Source organism: Plectropomus leopardus, chromosome 8, assembly GCF_008729295.1.
Source record: "Plectropomus leopardus isolate mb chromosome 8, YSFRI_Pleo_2.0, whole genome shotgun sequence".
NCBI lineage: Eukaryota > Metazoa > Chordata > Actinopteri > Perciformes > Serranidae > Plectropomus > Plectropomus leopardus.
In genome coordinates this window covers 27,395,723-27,415,432 of record NC_056470.1, presented here as the reverse complement: position 1 = coordinate 27,415,432, position 19,710 = coordinate 27,395,723, and the positions used below count along the sequence as shown (strand labels likewise).

The window sequence follows — 19,710 nt, the reverse complement described above, 5'->3', positions numbered from 1 at the left end:
CTTCACAATTCCTCTTCAGCCAAGTTTCCTTCCTTTGATATCTAGATCTCGATACACCACTTCTGACAAACTGTCAGTATGTCTTTTGTGTTTTGACACTTAATTCGACCCTTCTCTCCTGCAGTGCTTTAAGCTTATTGGTTGAGCTCAGCTGGGGGGCGGACAGGCACCACCAATGCTTTGTAAGACCACACAGGCTTAAGATCATGTGCTGTCTCTGCTGACTGCAAGACTGGAAGCACAAGTCTAAAATTAGGGAGGGGGCTGACAACTTGAGGGTCTCAGTGAGCTGACGTTAGCTGCTTCTTACGTCACAGCTCAAGGCACAGAAACAAACACACAAACCCTCCAAAACAAACAGGCTTCCTGGAAACTGGACCCAGGCCAAAACATGTGACACAACATGATAAGTCTGTAATGGTTAACAGATCAGATTAAATGCAGTGTGCTTTAAATTACAGCCAAGAAGTTACAGTGTAACTACTTTCTGCATATTGGGTACCAAATACTTACTGAGTACCATCTGTTTGTACAGGAAACAAAGAGAGTAAGACCTTTTCTTTAGGTGTCTACAGTGTAACCACAGTGCTAAAGAGCAAACAATGGAACTATTTTTAAAAAGCTAGAGAAAAATTTCCAGTGACTTATTTTCCTAATTATAATTTTCAAATTATTATTTTTTTTTAATTATTTTAATTGTTTGTTTTTTCTTTTAATTTCTTGTACTTTTACCAGATTTCCTGCTAGCTTCTGGTTCATCTCCTCTTTTTTCACTTATTGCCTTCTTCCCATATTTTTGAAATAAATAAATAAATAAAGCCAATTTGCCCAGGTTACTAAGAGTATGTCAGATTAAAAGGTCTTGTGTCTGTTTGTGTCTGTCCAGGACACAGATTTAAGTAACAAAGAGTAATTTATTACATTAAATTTTTCTATGTCTCAATGTTTTCCTCCTAATGACTTAACTGTCTTCTCCAGTAGATCCACTAAGGACTATTGTAATGTGGATCGGGTTGCTGCTGGGGGTTGTATGTTGATGTTTTGTTGTTTGTTTTCAATGTTAAATAATAAAAAAGTTGATAACAAACAAAGTAACAAAGATTAATTCAAATTAGAAACATTGTGCCAATTGAGTCAGTTTTGGTGTTTGAGTTCCCTTTATTGTGAAAAACACTGAATATTGATTTCACACAAAATTCCTGCTTAATATCTGTTACAAGGCAACTTTGAATGAACAGGTTAAATCATGATCTGGCAAATAATCACACCTGCCATATAACACAAGTCTTTTGGAGCAATTTCACTCTCAAGGATGATATTAGTTTGGACTTACGATGACATCTAGTGGCAGCTTCCTGACAGTTTGATTCTCTATCTGTATTGAATGAGCCTCAATCTCAGACGCTGTGTGCGACAGGAAATTGCCTGTATTTTGCTTCAGCGATTTTCTCAGTTCTGTATATTTGTCATTGTGTGACAGTCTGGTATACAGAGCACCATTACTCTGTCTTTTCCAGTAAAGTTTTTTCCTCTGCTGCATCATATTTGTTCGGGCTGGAGTTACAAAGCTCATAGTTGCAGATGAAGAGAATACAAGCACCAGTTATTGATCCCAATAAGTAAATCTCTGTGAAAATGGTGTTACTAGACAGAGGGAGCTGTTTTTAAACTTTTTTTAATTGCTTACGCTAATTTGTCTCTTAAACTCATATCATTGAGGTGTTTTTAACAAACTTAAAGTAAAAATATATATAACCCATCAAATAATTTCAAAACATACACATTTATAATAAGGCAGCCAATATTTCCCTTAAACTAAGAACAGTCTTTAAACCAGACCAGGTTCATAATAAACTGATATTTTAACAGGTAAAACGTGTTTTTTTTATTCTGTTCGTCTTCACGATCAATTAATTTAATCCACATACTTTATTTTTTCAGCTTGTTTTCTTTTCACAGCGCCCTGTGATGCACTCCTCCCCACGCCCGGTCCACTTTAGGCGGTTCTTGGCAAAGATGGCATAGGACTTGTCCATGAAGGGTCTCACAGGTTTCCACATCATGAGGCGACCCACCCAGCCGAGGCCCACTGCACCGTACATGACTGCAAACGCTGGGATCCCACTATGAACCTGCCAAAGCACAGGAGGTTAGCAAACTGGCAGAATACTACATTCAATCCGCAAATGTCTTTCAAAATGGCAATTATGTGACATACAGGATTTCGTAGTCTTACTGAAGTCAGTAAAGTGTGCATTTACCTCGCCTTTCTCATCAATCACGTGCATTTGCTCCATGGCCATCTCGTAGCTGATATCCTTGTATTTCTCTCCGTCGTAGCCTGGCAGGGCGATATCAATAAAATCTACTTTCTCAGGTCGGTTCCTCTGCAGAAACTGGAGGAACCGGATCTCCGTCACACATATGGGACAAAGCCCATCATACAGCACCTGAAACAGAGCAGAGGATGAATGGAAACAGCACTGCTGTCTTTAAGTGCACGAGACCAAGATGACTTATGGCAGGGAAAAGAGATTTCCAAGCTGGCAGACCTTGAATGACCTCTTTAGTAACTTATTGCTTTTTCTGGTGGAAAAACACTTTGAGACTTTCATGAACAACTGTATCAATGTCTTCTGTACTATGTATAACATTTGATGTAACCGTGTTTGGTTCTGCGTAAATGTGAGATACCATATGTTTGCATCATGTTTGTTTTAGAGGGAGTCCAAATACTACTTTTCTAGACAGCCAATGCTCTAAGAAGATCAATAAATAATACAGTAAAAATGTTACACCCTTAGAGCCAAAAAACAAAGTAAAATTGTATGAGAGCTGAATTTAGATATATTATACACATACATTTAAATTGTTTCATATTAAACTAATCAAATTACAAAACATTTAGAAAACAAAGTCATGAAAATTAAAAATTAAATTGTCTCATAAAGGATTACCTGTGCACCAGTATGAATATTCATCAGTACTTTGTTAATATTTTAGATCTTATAACTTCCTGAAGAGGGCTTGATGCCCATATGTGTCACAGTTGGGTTTTTTTTAGCATGACCATGCCATGAGAATAAGGCTTTCAATTTATTTCAGAAGATAGTGCCTTGTTGTTTTTTGCGATTTTTGTGTCTACATGTATGATGTATCGTATCTAAAGAGCACCTTAAACAAACTTAATTTGAGTTCACAAAGCCATCTTTGGAGTTCTCACTTGGAAGACTAGTGCAAATAATGAACCACTATCTCCAGCAAAATATGAAGAATTAGGCATGAAAACAAACAAACAAAAAATTAATGGAATCAGAATTATTACACAACCAAAATATACAACATCAATATGAGATCAAGTTAAATTAGATATTCTAATTATTGTTGATTATACAGTCAGCATTATATTTAGCATTGCTGGATACTGTTACATATTTTCCCACGTATTTTAACAACTACCAGCTGCCACTTTTGACATTTGAAGCTTGGCCCAAGAAGGGGTATCTCATATCTGGGTCATAGTGGCCCCCTAATGTGATGTTACATGACCGACTAAAGCTCAGTCTCAACTTCTGCAGCTGAGTTGAAGTTAAAATTATAGTTTCGCAAGAGTGGACAAGCTGCTGCTCGGCCTTTCAAACTCTGCTGGACCAGATTCAAAACTCAAGACAAGATTCAGATATTAAGAGGTGATGTTTGCTTAAAAGTTAACTGAGAAAACTATTTGTTTGTCTGGTTATGTGTAGGCCAGTTGCCCTGCTTGACTGCCATGTCGCTAACAGTTAGCTGCTAACCATCTGAAAATGTGAGCATAGAACTGTCATGTTAACAGTTCTATGCCACTCTGATCGTGTTTTGCAACAACAAACACAACAATTCATTCACTTTTACCTCTTGTTTTACCATAATGGCAGAGTGGTGATCTTTCTGTTGTGGACATCTTTTACCGAACGTACAAACACAGAATTGGCAGTGCACTTTTACCATTCAAAGTTTTAATATTTTTGTCTAGCAGAGGGAATTAACCTCATTTTAATTAAACATTACTTTAATTTGCTACAGCAAATAACAACCAATCCTACCATTTATAGATAACATATCATAACAGATCATTACTGGTAGACAGACATTGGTGATTAAAAAACAAAATCCCCTTTAGGGACTGTTCATTATTTATGAGAGGGGAGGGGGTGGTGGAAAAAAGGGACGCATGTCAAATAATTTTTTTAAGCACTTGGTAGGGACTTATAAGCCTATGTTTTTTTTTTTCTTTTGGCTTTTGGAAGGAGCATCTATCTCTAAATTGCTATATTTTGATTTTTTACTTAATAATTTATTTTACTTATTTTTGAAGAAACATTGCCTTCCACATCTGCATGTTTTCTTTAAAAAATCGCCAAAATCATTCCATATTTCATAGCAAGAAACTGTTAAAAAAAAAATATATATGAATTGTCATTGGATTTTCACATTTCCAATGATCCTTGAACACAGTTTGTGGGATGAACACTTCCATCAAAACTAAATTCTAGTCTATTCTATTTTACAAGTGTAATTTGAAATTTTGCCAAAATAAACTGTTTGCACTTACTACCCAGTCTGCACAACAAAAGGTGGAAAAACTAGGAATTTTTTTCAACTCTCATATGTCATCTTCAATTTTTAACTTTCAAACAGCAAATGGTACATTTAAATCAATTTATTAGCTTTACCAAAAGTAAACAAAACCAGCATGTTCACATAAATAGCTCACTTCTTAAGGAAAACAGATAAAAAATAAAAAACCAACACACATCTGCCACAAAACACAAATCCAGCCATCAAGCCATTGTGTAAGCTTTACAAAGCTACAAACTGATTTATGGAGGGTCACCCAGAAAGGGTCAAAAAAATATTTGTTGCTACAGGGAGGGTAAAAAAACAATGTCACAGCCCAGCCACCCTCTCCTTTGACAAATAAAGAACAGTCCCTTAGTTGTAGCAACATAATAAGCTCAACCCCCACTCTGGTAAATAACGAACAGTCCCTTAGCGAAAGCAACATTGTTAGCTAAATTGTTAGCTTAAGCTACTGTAAATAGAGGCTCACTAATGACTGTGTTTTTCAAACTTGTAGTACGTTGCCTAACTATTCACCAACGCTACTGGTATATTATAAAGTCATTAGATTATTTAGCCAAAAAATGTAAGTCAAACTGTTTGTGTAATGCAGTAACTCACAGAGAAACTCACCTTGACACCTGCAGATTCAGAGCTAAAGGTCCGGTGCTGATGTCTGCACAGGGCAGGTGTCGCTTTTATTGCCGTCGTTGAATTAACATAAGTGGGCAATCTGGTCAACCCCGAGACTACACACATCCTCACTTTGGAAAACATCTCGAAACACACTATTTGAACCCACCACAGCGACGAACCTGCTACTTAAATAGTGCTAACGCGACTAAAAAGCTACACAGCTAAGCTAGCTCCACTTCAGTGTAGCAGACACTAGCCAATGTTACCAAACAACAAACGTCCGCGTTACACAAGCGGTTGTGTAACACAAACAGAGGCCACGCGCTGATGTGTTTAAAACAAACGCTGGAAAAAAAACTCTGAACATTATCTCCCGTCCTCAAATTCGTCTAGTCATTTAGCTAAATTTTAATTCATTCAAACTTTCAGTGAGTTAGCGGTAACAGCTGACCGGAGAGCATGACTGAAGGAGGCGTGGTGATCGTGTAGCTCCACTGTGACGTAAGAGGTGTCACTCTGCTGCATTTCCACAAGCCGGAGGAGGCTTATCTGCTTAGTGATAATACAACCTTATTTACTAAAAATAAATTATTTTATGTAATTTCCTTAAGATTGCAGGGTTCCCACAGTCATGGAATACCTGGAATTTTCACAGTATTTTTCCCAGGCCAAGGAATGTCATTGGATTAGTAAAATCCTTGAAAGGTTTGCAAAAGTCATGGAATTTTGTTGTGTAATGAAAATGTCACAGTAATGTAATATGGATATAGCCTACTTACATGTAATGGCAAATGTATTTTCTGTAGCTGTTAACTTAAGGTAGCTCTAATATTCATTTTTTTATTCATCTATGTATGCTAATGAACTGAAATTAATTTTGTACAGAATTTAAATCTGATATGTCTGATTATCATCAGGCTACTGAGCCGAGAAATATAATGTCACAGTGGGAATTAACATGTTTTCATACTGTTGCCCCTTGACTATTTATAAAATGTGTCGCATTTTTGAGATGGAGCAAGTGACATGGGCAGCATAGATTATAGCATACAGTATATGTTCTGTCTTATGGTTGGATTTTCACATTTTTGGTATTCCTTGAACAAATCATTTGGGACAATGAAATTATGTCTAAATAGAGTTTGAATCCTATATGTTTGAAAAACGGTGGGTGAGTGGGGCAAAGGAAAAAAATTAATTTTGGATCCTTGAAAAGTTATCATAAAGTTTTGGTATTTTGTGTGTGAAAATGTGTGGGAACCGTGGGATCTACAGTAATTAAATCTGAGCACCTCATAATTTTAATTAAGATAACAACAGATTATTTTGTTAGAGTTCAAGAACCACAGGTCCCTCAGTGCTTCGGCGGCACATCTGTGGCTGAGACCCAAGGGGCTCATGTTTTGGTTGAATACTATCACAATAAATGTAGTCTCCAGTAGGGTTGTTGCCTCTCTCTATATATGGTCACTCGTATTTGTCATGCAAGCACACGTGATGAGATCAAAGGCCTTAAAGCAGGGTCTGAGGCAGCCACAGCCTGGTACAACAACAGTGTTCGTAGCCTGGCCAGTACGCTTTCAAGGATTGTGTGTAGAGGTGAGCTCTTGTGATTTGTAGAATGTATGTTTCAGGGTCATGTGAGCGTTTAACACAGCTTTAAAAATGTGTAGTAGTTTTTAGTAGTAGTGTTCACTTCTTGTATGTGTTCCCATTAGCCAGCGGGTGGACCAAACATGCCCCCTGCAGCAGGAACCAAACTAGGCTACACACCACCAGACGGAGGCTGGGGCTGGGCGATCGTCTTTGGTGCTTTCATCTCAATAGGATTCTCCTATGCCTTTCCCAAGTCCCTCACCATCTACTTTAAGGAGATTCAGGAATATTTTTCAGTTTCCTACAGTGAGATTGCATGGCTGTCCTCAGTCATGCTCGCCTCAATGTATGCAGGAGGTCAGTGGAAATCATAAACACAGTACTTCAAAACTATTTTCTTATCCCTGATTTAATCAAAACAGATAAAGTCTCAGTGCTGTAAACCTTCAGTGAAAGAACATACCAAGAAAGTGAGATATTCCCCTCCTCTGTACAGGACCTGTGAGCAGTATACTTGTCAACCGCTATGGCAGCAGACCGGTAGTGATGGTCGGTGGGCTCTTGGTTAGCGCCGGCATGGTGCTTGCTTCTTTTGGTACGACTATTGTGCATCTGTATCTTTGCGTTGGAGTAATTGGAGGTAAGAACATGTTGTTTTTATCAATAATCACATAAGATAAGCAGCATTGGTGAGGTTACTTTTGAAATGTAGTCAACTAGTCAACTTTTCCAACAAATGTCTTAAACAGGACAGTAAAACTGAAAAGACATATGACTTATGTACATAAATGTTGCCTCAAATTTTTCTTAACAGCTTTTCTGACCCGCCTAGTCTAAAAATATGCCTTAAGAAGGCATTCCTGCATGTTAGAAAGATGTAAAGCAACAGAATTTATGATTTATTTAACATATAAACTTTATACTAAAAATATTTTTTCATGTGTAACCTCTTTGTAATCAACAACATTTCGATTAGTAAATGTAATTTAATTGCATATTTTTTCTCATTAACTACAAGTGATTACAATTACTTTTACGTTGTAATTTAATTACTCCCCAACACATGAGTTCATGAATTTTACTAGTAAGGTTGCTGCTGTTCTCTATAGCGTTTCCTTTATGTTGCCCGGCTGTGACTGGTTGACGCAGGCGGATGCAGGAGTTTTTTTGATATCAGGTTCAGTCCACTAGTATCGCTGGTGCCCCTGTGCGAGGTTAACTGAGGCCGCTTTGTGCTATGTTTAAATACGTTCTGAAATCACAATGAAACATCTATGCCCTGTTGAAACTGTGCCATCAGAGCAATACACAAACTGGGGCGGGACCGTATTTTTTTTAAAAATAACTCACTAAATCGGCTGCATTAAAAAAATCCCCACCGGCCTGCGTGTACCCCAGACACACCACATGATCACGCTAATACCAGTGAGTAAACAAACCTCTCAGACTTTAAACTTTAATCTAGTAATGATTCTCCACAAAGTGTGGCACAGAAATGAGCTGGATGTGCAAGGTTTTATCAAAAACTTATGAAATATTTGACCGCCGTGGATATAAAAATAGAATATTATCAGTAAATTGTAGTCAGGGATGCAACTCACTGATTAATCTGCAAGTAATTTTATTGAGTCATCAATTAATTCTTTGGTTAGAATGGTATATTAATAATAATTCAGAATACTGTGAAAACAGTCATACACAATTTCCTAAAAGCAAAGGCGACATCTTTAAATTGCTTCATCTGTGAGATCTACAGTCCAATCCCAAAAGATATTCAGATTACTATCGCAAATGTCAGAGCAAAAGAGGAAACCTTTAACCGAGGGGCTAATATCAGAGAAAAATTGCATTTTTCTTTAAGTCATTTCTATTAATAATCCATTGTTAAAATACTGACATATAAACTTTGCAACAACCAATTAATTAACTAGTAGTATCCACTGTAATAATAAAAATTCAAAATTTGATTGTTGTTCATATTAGTTCTCCAAAGTACATCTCTATCAACATTTCAGTACATTTTTGAAACTTTTAAACAGCACATTATGCAGATAATATAGAATAGTAATATTAAATCGTTACAGCAGCTAAAATGTCATTTTCCTGCCCCCTCAAGGTGGACACGATGGTTTGATGATGGTAGTTTGTAATTAAAATACAATCACAACTTCTCCTTGGACAAAACGTAACTACGTAACGTAGCTGGAGAAAAAGACTTTAAGGGACAGGTAACATTAGCTAGCTCAGTTGTGACTAGGTGAGCTAGCAGTTGATGCACACTTTCTTCTGCGCGACAATATGGTAGGTGGTTGTAGTTCGGTGGAGAGAAAATAGTTCCTACATGAAATTGCTGTCAACAAAGTCCATGGATTATCTTGAGTGACTGGGTCATGATTTCAGTAAAGAGACTGCTCTTGAGTTTTTCAAATGTATTTTTTGGTGTTTTGGGGACCATAAGCTGAGTGCCATCCAGTTCTGTTATATTCGAGAGCAGGCAGACATCTCTATGTCCGGTATCTCCAACACTTTGTAAGTCACACCAAAACAATCTAGGCTGATAAATATCACAACAGGTAAGACCAAAAATATGTATTTTGGATTTTGGGGTGAACTCTCCCTGTAATTCAGGTGTCAATGTGCATCAGTGTTTCTTTATCCGTCTTAAAATTTCATTTTTTATTAGATATCAGCATCACAAATTTTGTTGTACACTGATATGATAACAAAATACATTATTTAAGGGATGGTAATAAACAATTTTATTATTTCAACAGGTTTAGGCCTTGCCTTCAACCTTCAGCCGGCCCTGACGATCATAGGCACCTATTTCCAGGTCAGAAGGCCTCTGGCGAACGGGCTCGCCATGACAGGAAGTCCAGTTGTTTTATTCACTCTGGCTCCTCTCAATCAGTTTCTGTTTGATTCTTTTGGCTGGAGAGGTAGCTTCCTCATCCTGGGATCCATTGTTTTGCACTGCTGTGTAGCTGGGGCATTGATGAGACCAGTCAACAAAAATGCCCTAGCGAAACCAAAGACTGAGCCACCAGAGTGTAACGGGGAAGCCGCAGAGGAAGCTGCTCCTTCAGACACCAGTGCACAGTCAGCTAACCTTCTGACTGAAGAAAGCCAAGATGAGAGCAGGAGTCAGGGCTGCATACACAAATTCATAGATCTCACCCTTTTCAAACACAGAGGCTTCCTCATTTATCTCATTGGTAACGTGGTCATGTTCTTCGGGTTTTTCGCGCCTGTGGTCTTCCTGGCTCCGTATGCCAAACATCAAGGGATTGATGAATATTCAGCAGCTTTCCTGCTCTCTATTTTCGCTCTGGTGGACATGTTTATCAGACCAGCAACAGGCCTCATCGGCAACACCAAGTTGATTCGGCCGCGGATCCAGTACTTTTTCAGTTTCGCAGTTTCATACAACGGTGTGTGCCATCTTATATGTCCACTGTTGCCTGGATATACAGGTCTGGTTGTATATGCTGTCTTCTTTGGGTTGGCATTTGGGATGCTTTCTGCACTGCTCTTTGAAGTTCTGATGGATCTTGTTGGAGCTCAACGCTTCTCCAGTGCCGTTGGACTTGTGACTATTATCGAGTGTGCACCGGTGCTTCTTGGACCTCCACTTTCAGGTTTGTAAACTTCAGAGTTTTTTTTAAATTTCAGATTATAAATGCATGAACAAAATGTTAGAATGTATAAAACTGTGACTAATGAAGGGTGTGTCTTCTCTTTCAGGAGCTCTGGTTGATATTTTCGGGGACTACAAATACATGTACTACGCCTGCGGAGTGTTTATGCTAACGCCTGGCATATATTTCTTCGTCATGCATTACTACAACTACAAAAAGCTGGACGAGGAGCGGAGGCAGAGCGAGGCTGTGGAGATGAGGACTAGCGAAGAGGCAGTGCAACTTAAAATGAGCCAGGATGATAAAACAGCGCATGAAACAGAAGGATGAACATGCTGACTATGATATTATTTTAGTGAATATAGAAAGATGACACTACACAGGCTTTAGAGCACAACACACAGTATTATTGATAGCAATTATTTTCTACCTTGGAAGAGATTATTGGACTCTTTGGACCTTTGCTAGATAGATCAACACTTGGTATTTTAATAGTTGTTTTATATATGTTATTATTACATTATGTTTACTATATCTGTAATGACCTTCATTTATATAACATCCAGAAATGCTGCTGTTATTTCCAAAGCAATTACTGTAATGGCTCTATGAATTTATGTAGTTCCTCTGGTTTTTTTTCAGTGGCTGAATAAAATGTCATTTTCCTGTGAGACTGATAAAAAAAATTACAAGCCGCATCCCACAACACAGAGCCAAGCTACCTCTGTTTATTATCATCTTATTACCACTAGATGGCACTGGACGCTGTCATGTCAGGACATAAGTTGCAACACATCTCTCCTATTAAACTGCAATTAAACAACAGGCAGCGTCAATGGTGGTTTGGTTCTTTACAGCATCGCTTTCCAAAGTCTAGGTCCTGACCCTCCCAGAGGGCCGTCACATATTATAAATGGATCGCCAAGAGCACAGCGATTAAAAAAAATGAGAAAATTAAATGTCTGTTGTAAAGACTACACACCTTCTCTCTCAAAATACCTTCCCTGGAAATCCTCTCCTGCTGCCTATAAGTTTAACTCCCACTTTTAGAGAAAAAAATCTTTATCCATTCTTCAAGTCTACACAGTAAAATATTCTTTCAGTGCCACGGGGATCTGTAAAAGTTGTTTCACTGCAGCATCACTTTAGTGCAGTCATAAAAAAAAATCAGTGTGAGGTTTTGGAAATGTTTTAGCATTGAAGTTTTAAATAAGTTGTGGAACCCTATATGCATTCAATGATAAGACTGCATTTGCATGTGCAGGTAAAGAAATGTTTTACTTAGCCTCACTGACATAAAAAGTATAAGGCTGCACATTTATCGAAGCGACAGGCCAGAGCTCCAAATATATTAGTGTTTTAAAGTGCTGTTTTTAGATGTTTGTGTATTTTAAATTGACACAGTCTTATGTATTTCTCTTGTTGTGATTGCCCTAATAATACAAAATCAAAGATTCAAACTCATCTATCACACCACTAAGAAAATATCTGACTGCAAATACAATTTGTGATCCTATGTCAGGTCACCACTCCAGATTAAACTTTATATTCTAACACACTGCATGGTTACAGCCCCTTTATGCCAGGCCCTGAGCACCTGCAGTACAGGATACAAAGTGAAGCAATTCAGGAAAAGAACAATACCATTACTGGAGATGTATGCTTAAATGATCCATTCTTATCATGTCCCTGCAAGGTGCATATTGACTTCCTTTTTTCAAATGGACGAAAATTGCTTAAGTGAGGGAATCAATACGTTTATTTATAACCTTGGATAACATTATGTGATGCAAAGTCAGATACACAGTGGAAAATCAGGGCTTATGGGCGGTTTCCTCTTTGGATGCTGGTTTAATTTCAGTCAACTAAATTATATTACTGTTGGCTTATTTACCCAAGGTGGTTATTTTTTATCCATTGTTACACACACAAGCTCAGGTTTTACAATAAACCTGTCACCTGCGTATTTGTTACATCAAGTGCTGCAGTGGAGGAATTTATATAAAGATTCTTAACTAAGCTGCTGATACCACTTTAATGTTTTGGTGTGAGTTGCCGAGTGTTGGTGAGCTGAGTGGTTAATAAAAATGAATAAATAAATGAATAAATAAAACATTTGAGAAACTCAGCACTAGCAATGTCTCTTTCGAGAAATGATGACCCAGGTACTCGAGATAATCCACAGACCTTGTTTTGGCCAGTTTCATGTAGGAACTATTCTCTTTCTACCGAATTACACCTGCAAACCATAACACTGCACAGAAGGAAGTGTGCATCTACTGTTAGCTCACCAAATATCAGAAAGCTAGCTAATATTGCAGCACAGCTGAGGAGGATGCCATTATTCTTTACATGGCTCCTTTTCACAAGCACGAGCCTCCTGTCCATAAGAAGTTGCACGCTCTCTTCTGCGCTGTGATATGTTTTGCAGGTGTAGTTCAGTAGAAACAAAATAGTTCCTACATGAAACTGCTCACGACGAGGTCTGTGGATTATCCTGAGTAACGGGTTCATCATGTCTGGAAAGGGATATTTTTTGGGCACTTTGAGCACCATAATCTAAGTGCCTTCTGGTTCCATTATATTGGAGAAAAGGCAGACATTTCTAACCAATATCTCAAACACTCTCACACTTGGCAACTCACGGCAAAACAATCTATAATGATAAATAGCACTACACAAAAGAGGAAAAATGTTTTTTTTAGAGTTTGGGCTGAACTTAAGTACTGAACTTTGGTAGATGTATTTTGTACATTTCCACCACTGTGCATATTATATTAAAAATTGCAAAGGGTATCCATATCATTAACAACTAGAAAGAAATAGCAACTGTAAGTTTAAAAATAGCTTGAGTAAGTGCAGTTCTACCATATTTTAGTGTGAGTAAATAACCCAACAGTACCCAAATTGGGTCAGTTTTTACACAGTGATTTTTAGTGTGTAGAGGGAAGCATGAATACATTATTTAAAGCACTCTTTTTTAAAAATATAGGTATAAATGTTATTATGCAGATATGGGCCAAATTTGTAATCTGTTCCTATGTAAATTTATTAGTGAGTGGTCACAAAGTGAGAGAGTGAAAACCTCCAATTAGTGGCAGTTCCCATAAACTCTGTATCATCTCTCACTGAACAGCTTGAGCATAATCACTGTGATGAACTGTGACTGATGTCAGTAAATCTGACTTTAATTGGGACCGAAGCGATTAAATCCAGGCAGCTCTGCGTCCAATCCCTGTGATGACTGCTACCGCGCTGAGACATGATGTTTTAACTGCGCGGCTGGTTTGAGCGGTTGGACCCCAAGTTCTGTTTTAACTGCGTGGTCAGGATGTCAGTAAAAAAGGGAGTGATACTGTCTATTTAATCCAACATGTTTGTTAATAATCTCTGCTAATCTTCTTTACCCACAGCAGCAGAACTAATCTGTCTTCACAATGTTTGCACTCGGAGGGAAAGCAATGTCATGTAAATACCACAGACTTAAGAGTTTATTCATCAGCACTGTGGACGGAGCTATTCATGACACATCTCTGGTCTAAAATAAACATCGATAGCCAGAGCAGCTAACATGAATACACAGGGCATGTCGACAGAGGAGCAATTGCCATGTCAGTCTATCCAAGGAGCTCTCAAGGACTCAATCACACCTTCCAGAGACGACAGGCACCATGTCCTGCAGTGTGCCTTAACTGACTGTCGTCCCCAGTGAAACACAAGATTTACTGAGATCATTTGGTGAAAACAAGGTGCAGAGTACTCTACTCTCAGAATCAATAATCTTTGCAAACAGCTACCAGAACATCGATCATGGTCACCTTGATATTTATGTGGCGTAAAATCATCTGTACTTCTCAGATACTTTTAAAAAAAAAAAGATTTTCTCGAGCACAAGCAGTCAACATCTGAATGTGCAGAGGGGGAAACAGAGGAAGTCGAGATTTTGTTTCTCATCCCTGGAGGGAGAGCCTGAATCAGATGAAAGACATCTGTTATACAAAACTCTCAGCTGATTATAGTAGTTAATATTCATCTTCAAAGGGCATTTGTAAACAGCTATACAGTATGTACAGTAAGCTGTGTACTGCTATGGTGAAAACAAAGTACAGTTACTCAAGTAGCCTACTTTTCTCAGGTTACTTATAAGTTAGTCTGTGTTCAATTACCACAACTTTTTACTTCCTCTCCATTAAGTTTCAAGCTAAATACACCCTATTTATCTATCAGCTGTAGCTTTGCAAAGTAGAATTTACAGAAAAGAACAAATGATACATTTATGAAAAACAATCTATTATTAAAGACGGTATTTGAGCTGAAACTACTGAATATTTATTTCAAAATCCACTTTTGTTATTGATCATTTTGACTTCAAAATTTCAAAAAACAATGAAAAATTTCCATCCCCATTTCCCACAGTCCAAGATTTCACAAAAAATGTATTGTCTCCTTTTTGTACAGCCAAGAGTACATTTGTTTATCAATGACTCACCCTGTGTTACATTAAATTTGTCAAGAAAATACTTGTATGGCTCTGGTGAACAGAGTCCAAAAATTGAGAAAATAATCAATGAACTGACGTCATCGGCAACAACGTTGAACAGCAAAACTATTTAAAAACATCCATTTACAAACATGACTACAGGACTCATGCGACATAATCCGAGTCTCATTTATCCTGTGGTATGATGAGCACTTTCCAAACAGACAGCCTTTTCCAACACTAAACTAAATTAAAGGTACAACACATCTATGCTGTCTTCAAAGCCAGACTTCATTAACAAAAAACGTAATTTTACCTCATTGTACATGGGAGCTGCTTGTCTATCGCTGCCTAAATCAGTAAGTTTGTGTTATTGGTGAATGTGATTTAACCCATTAAAATCAAAGTCACACAATAACACAAACAAACTACCAATTAAGGCAATGGCAGACAAGCAGCTCCTGTGTGCAGCGAGGTAAAATTACTGTTATGTATGTGAAGACAGCTCCGATAAATTTCACAGTTAGTTCAGTTCCCTGCCAGAGAGGGCTGTCTGTCTGAGATGAATTAAGCATATGACTGGATAAAAAAGACTTTTACACTGCATGAGTTTTGTAAAAGTTTGTAAAGGGAAGTTGTAATATGGTGTTTTCAATTTATCAAGAATTTTCTCCATTTTTGGATTCTTCATTTACTGGAGGCATGTGAGAAAACAAACTTCACAAACTCAATGTAACACATGTGAGTAACTGATAAACAAATGGTCATTTAGGTGAAGTATTTCTTTAAGTAAAGTATCTGAATACTTCTTCTACCGCTGATGTATTGTGCTGAGAAGGTGTAAGATGTTTTTAGGAGAAAAACAACAGTCTTTGGACGGATACATTTCTGGATGTTTCTGTCTTTACTAGGCCAAGACAGTTTGGTATTACAGACTCTCGACCAGGCAAGCTGTGCTGTTGCCGCTGCTGGACATCAGGCATCCTTGCGGAATACAAATTGGACAAAACAGGCCCTTATGAAGACGGCCATTTTTTGAACTCAAACAAAAGAGGAACTTAAACCCCTAAACTACTCAATCATGACTAATGCTTGTAAAAGAAATTGAGTCGCAAAGCAAAAGGACTTAATGAGATTATGTTACCCATAATTAACAATCTGTGAAACACATTTCCCAAAACCGAGAACACTACGGCTTTTTTGTCCGCCGTCGAGCCTATGAATGTGTGAATTATCATCCAAACGCACATTTACCCCACTTTTCAGAGTTGACAATGCAGAGCCCCTGACCAATATCCTTAATCTGCCACTCAAAATACATTTAGCCTTTGTGAGAACAAATGTGCGCCGCTGAAACACTGGTTGTGGAGGCTCTCTGCTGCCTATTAGAACCATTGTTCTTCTTTATCTGGTGAACACAGACAACCACTAAAGCTTGCATGTCTGGGGACGCTGGTGCTGTTGTGTGCATATTACAGGAAGAATACAAGGATTGTCCTGTGGATTATAATCTTTCCTTTGAATACCACACTGAATTACACTGCTACATAAACAATTTTGATTGAAGAGCTAAAGGACTGGGTGACATAAACTACCCGCAAGCACTGTAGCATTTACACATAGTGCACACACTCAGCCTCTAATGTAATCTCTGGCATATGGATGATAAAAAGTAAAAGGCTCGTGTTATCAGTCTATCAGAGCAGCACACTTGAGCGACCAACTCGACCTGAGAGATAACATTGTAAGATTTCGTTTAATTCCTCAGTCTCGATTTGGAAAATAGTATTGAATCTAAGATTGTTCCCAATCCCCATGTGCAGACGCCTGAGATAGGCATTCCAGCATCATGTCCTCGGGGATCGACACCCAGGCCTAGGCTGAGACTGAGAGCATGACACAGAGACTGGGCATGGAAAAGGGAGAGGAGCAGAAATAATTATAAGAGCAACTGAGGCGTATCGGCTTGTCCTTGCCTCAAAATGAAAAGCAGGATGAAACATGATGGCACAAATCAACTGCAAGCTCTTATACAGTACCTGATTCACCCATAACATCTGTGTAATTACACATCAGGAACCTTGTAATACTGGGATTCTGCTACCAAATTGTGTCATCTGCACAATTCTGGCCTGGACCCAGAATAATTAAACGTATCATTTCACCGAAGCGAAATTGTTGATTTGCCGGGATGACAGTATATCTCTCCCTCAGAATGTGGGAGGCATTAATGACGAACTTATTTTGATACCCAGCGTGCACTATGCCGTTTTATTGTCACTCGCCTGAGCTGAAAAGGTTTTGAGCACACTGGCCTTTGTGATTGCGAATGAGCGCTACAGTAGCTGAAGTGAATCAATGTCATCAGGGGTTCTTTGTGTTTCAAGGACAGTCTCTCCTGAGTCTGAGGCTGACATGACGAGGTTGTTGACTGTCGCAGCTGCCTCACTAAGCCCGCCAAAGGTGTGTGATTAAATTCCCATTCTTTTTCTAAAGAGAAGTCGAGCCATTTAGAAACCTATAAACCATATGGACAAGTCAATAAAATGTCTTTAAAGTAGAGCCTATAGTTTCTCTCTGAAGGAAATGACAACAGAAACTGGATGCATTTGTGTGCAGCACACAGTATGGACAAACACAGTGGGTTTTCTTTTTTTCAGATCTCATGTACAGTGGCTGAGCAGTTTTTAAGGTGACAATAGCTACACAGGTGGAAAGAAAGTCATTCAGAACCTAGTTTTCTTGTTTGTAGGTTTTTGAAGAATTGTTGTGTAATTTTGAAAACTGTTTCAAGGACTAGCACAGAATAAAGTTGTTGATATTCCCTATTTCCGTTTTTGTTAACAGGCCCAATGGAAAGATTTAACTGCCACACAGAGGACTGAGAAGTTGCAGTCTTGGGAAATGGACTAATCCATTGTTGGTTTTAGTCCTTTCGAGGGACTGATTGCAACAAGTCCTCCTGCCCTTCATAACAATACATATAAGCATTGGCAGGACAATGTCTTTATAAGCCACTTCTGTTACTGAATAACTGTTGCAAAGAGAAAACTTTTTTTTCTGATCTCACTGCTAAAGTAAAGGTCTGGTTATGTTCAGACACAAAAACAACTTAGCTCACCATAATAGACAGGACAGGAAGGGGAGAAAGCAAGTCAACAGTATATGCCACATAAAATGGTAAACATTGTCTGAAAGCAGGAAACAGCAGGAAAGCTCAGCACTGTGTTATAAAAATTGTGTTTTTTTAGGTGCCTATTCAAACTTTAAAGTTTGAGTGTGTAACACCCAGGCCACACTGCATGCATGAGCAGCATGTGACTGCTATTTTGCTGAACTGCTGCAGCTTGCATGCTTGCAGTGTTTACACTGACAGTGTTGTTGCTGCAGCACTGCTGCAGAGCTGCTACGACTACTGTATTTCCACGATTAAAATCTCCACAAATTTATGAAACCGTGTAAACTACTGCATTGTCAACAATTCAATCATGCAAATATTTCAAAGTAAAAAAGCCTTGTGTTTAAAACTGAAGGGATTCTGTTCACTGAAACACTGTCAGAGGGCTTTTATTGTTAAACAAACAAAAGGTTGAGTAAAACAGATATTTGTATTTCTATTTCTATGTCTGTGACTGATCTAGACACTGAAACTTTAGTGAAACTTTAGTGAAAGTGGTATGAAATCAATATCATTACCAAAAGACAATTTTCACTGTCCAGTTTTGCTGAAAACTGCAGAAAAAAAATCTGTGAGCCTCCGTTTTTCTAGATGTTCCGCAGCTGAACAGCAGCCGCGCCTGAGAAGCACTACTCATGCCAGCAGTGTAGCTGCTCTAATCTGTTAACATGGGCGACACATCCCGGCACATCCTCTCCTCAAAAAAAAATAAAAGAGGGTCCTCGGGCAGTGTGGCCAGGAAGTAAGGCCTCAAACAATATGATGAAAATATATGATGGCTATCTCCATGCTCATTTATGTCTTACAGGTTTTTAGCAATTTTGGGGTTAATACCATTTGTTACACAATTTTGGTGCTAAATCTAAGAATTTTTCACAACTCGAGAATGGATAAAATGGCCAAAAATCCACCCAAAATACCACATTAAGACACAAAGACTGTGAGACACCACACCACAGACACCACAGTAAAATCCATGCTGTGTTTTGGTGTTTAAAAAATGGACATTTGGAGATTTCTGTAAAAGTGTTTTTTTCTGTGATTGAAAGGTGAGCGCCTCTGGTCTGGAAACTGCAGAGAAACCCCCTTATTGTCAATATGCTTAAGAAAGCGAAACATCCTCTTAAAGCCCAAGGTCTCTAGTTTGTGGTTGTAAAACTTCATGAGTCTCTGATTATCCGAGAGGTCAAATTAGGTCTTTTTTTTTTTTTTTTTTTAAATGGTCGCATGAAATGGCTACTATGGAGACCAACAACATCACACAGGAATAAAACTAGGCTTATTGAATCCATAAGTCTAAGCTTTCCGGTCAGACCCAATATATGGATTTCCAAGCCTGTTAAGGGGCCCCAGTATGCAGATATATTCAAATACAGTAGATGAAAAAAAAACACATATAATGCATGCAAATAAAGATTCAAGATTCTTGATTATTCCTCCCTGAGGAAATTTGTCTTGGATATAAAGGCTGCCACACAGAAACGCATGCTTTTTGCCCAAAACTGCATGGAATTAGCAAAAAGAGGGTATGTCTTTAAAGGAGAGACTCATGGGTACCCCATGAACCCATTTTTATTCTGAAA

The 19,710-nt window shown here is 38.3% G+C and overlaps 2 protein-coding genes across 4 annotated transcripts; one reads left to right on the top strand and one right to left on the bottom strand.

The window, feature by feature from the left end:
• Positions 1 to 1,138: 1,138 nt before the first annotated feature.
• On the bottom strand, positions 1,139 to 5,680 carry LOC121947567 (uncharacterized protein At5g50100, chloroplastic-like). Its single transcript, XM_042492675.1, has 3 exons — positions 5,233 to 5,680; positions 2,262 to 2,450; positions 1,139 to 2,132 (listed from the first exon to the last, which is right to left on the bottom strand). The coding sequence occupies exons 1-3, from the start codon at positions 5,374 to 5,376 to the stop codon at positions 1,938 to 1,940; spliced, it is 528 nt and encodes a 175-aa protein (XP_042348609.1). The 5' UTR covers positions 5,377 to 5,680; the 3' UTR covers positions 1,139 to 1,937.
• Positions 3,593 to 11,138, top strand: slc16a7 (solute carrier family 16 member 7). 3 transcript variants are annotated; one of them, XM_042491636.1, is made up of 5 exons: positions 3,593 to 3,689; positions 6,954 to 7,188; positions 7,328 to 7,471; positions 9,606 to 10,469; positions 10,576 to 11,138. In XM_042491636.1, the coding sequence occupies exons 2-5, from the start codon at positions 6,972 to 6,974 to the stop codon at positions 10,797 to 10,799; spliced, it is 1,449 nt and encodes a 482-aa protein (XP_042347570.1). In that variant the 5' UTR covers positions 3,593 to 3,689; positions 6,954 to 6,971; the 3' UTR covers positions 10,800 to 11,138. The 3 variants fall into 3 exon arrangements, with proteins under 3 accessions (XP_042347570.1, XP_042347573.1, XP_042347569.1); XM_042491639.1 differs by lacking the exon at positions 3,593 to 3,689 and adding an exon at positions 6,774 to 6,834 and having other exon boundaries at positions 6,958 to 7,188; XM_042491635.1 differs by lacking the exon at positions 3,593 to 3,689 and adding an exon at positions 6,788 to 6,834.
• Positions 11,139 to 19,710: the final 8,572 nt, after the last annotated feature.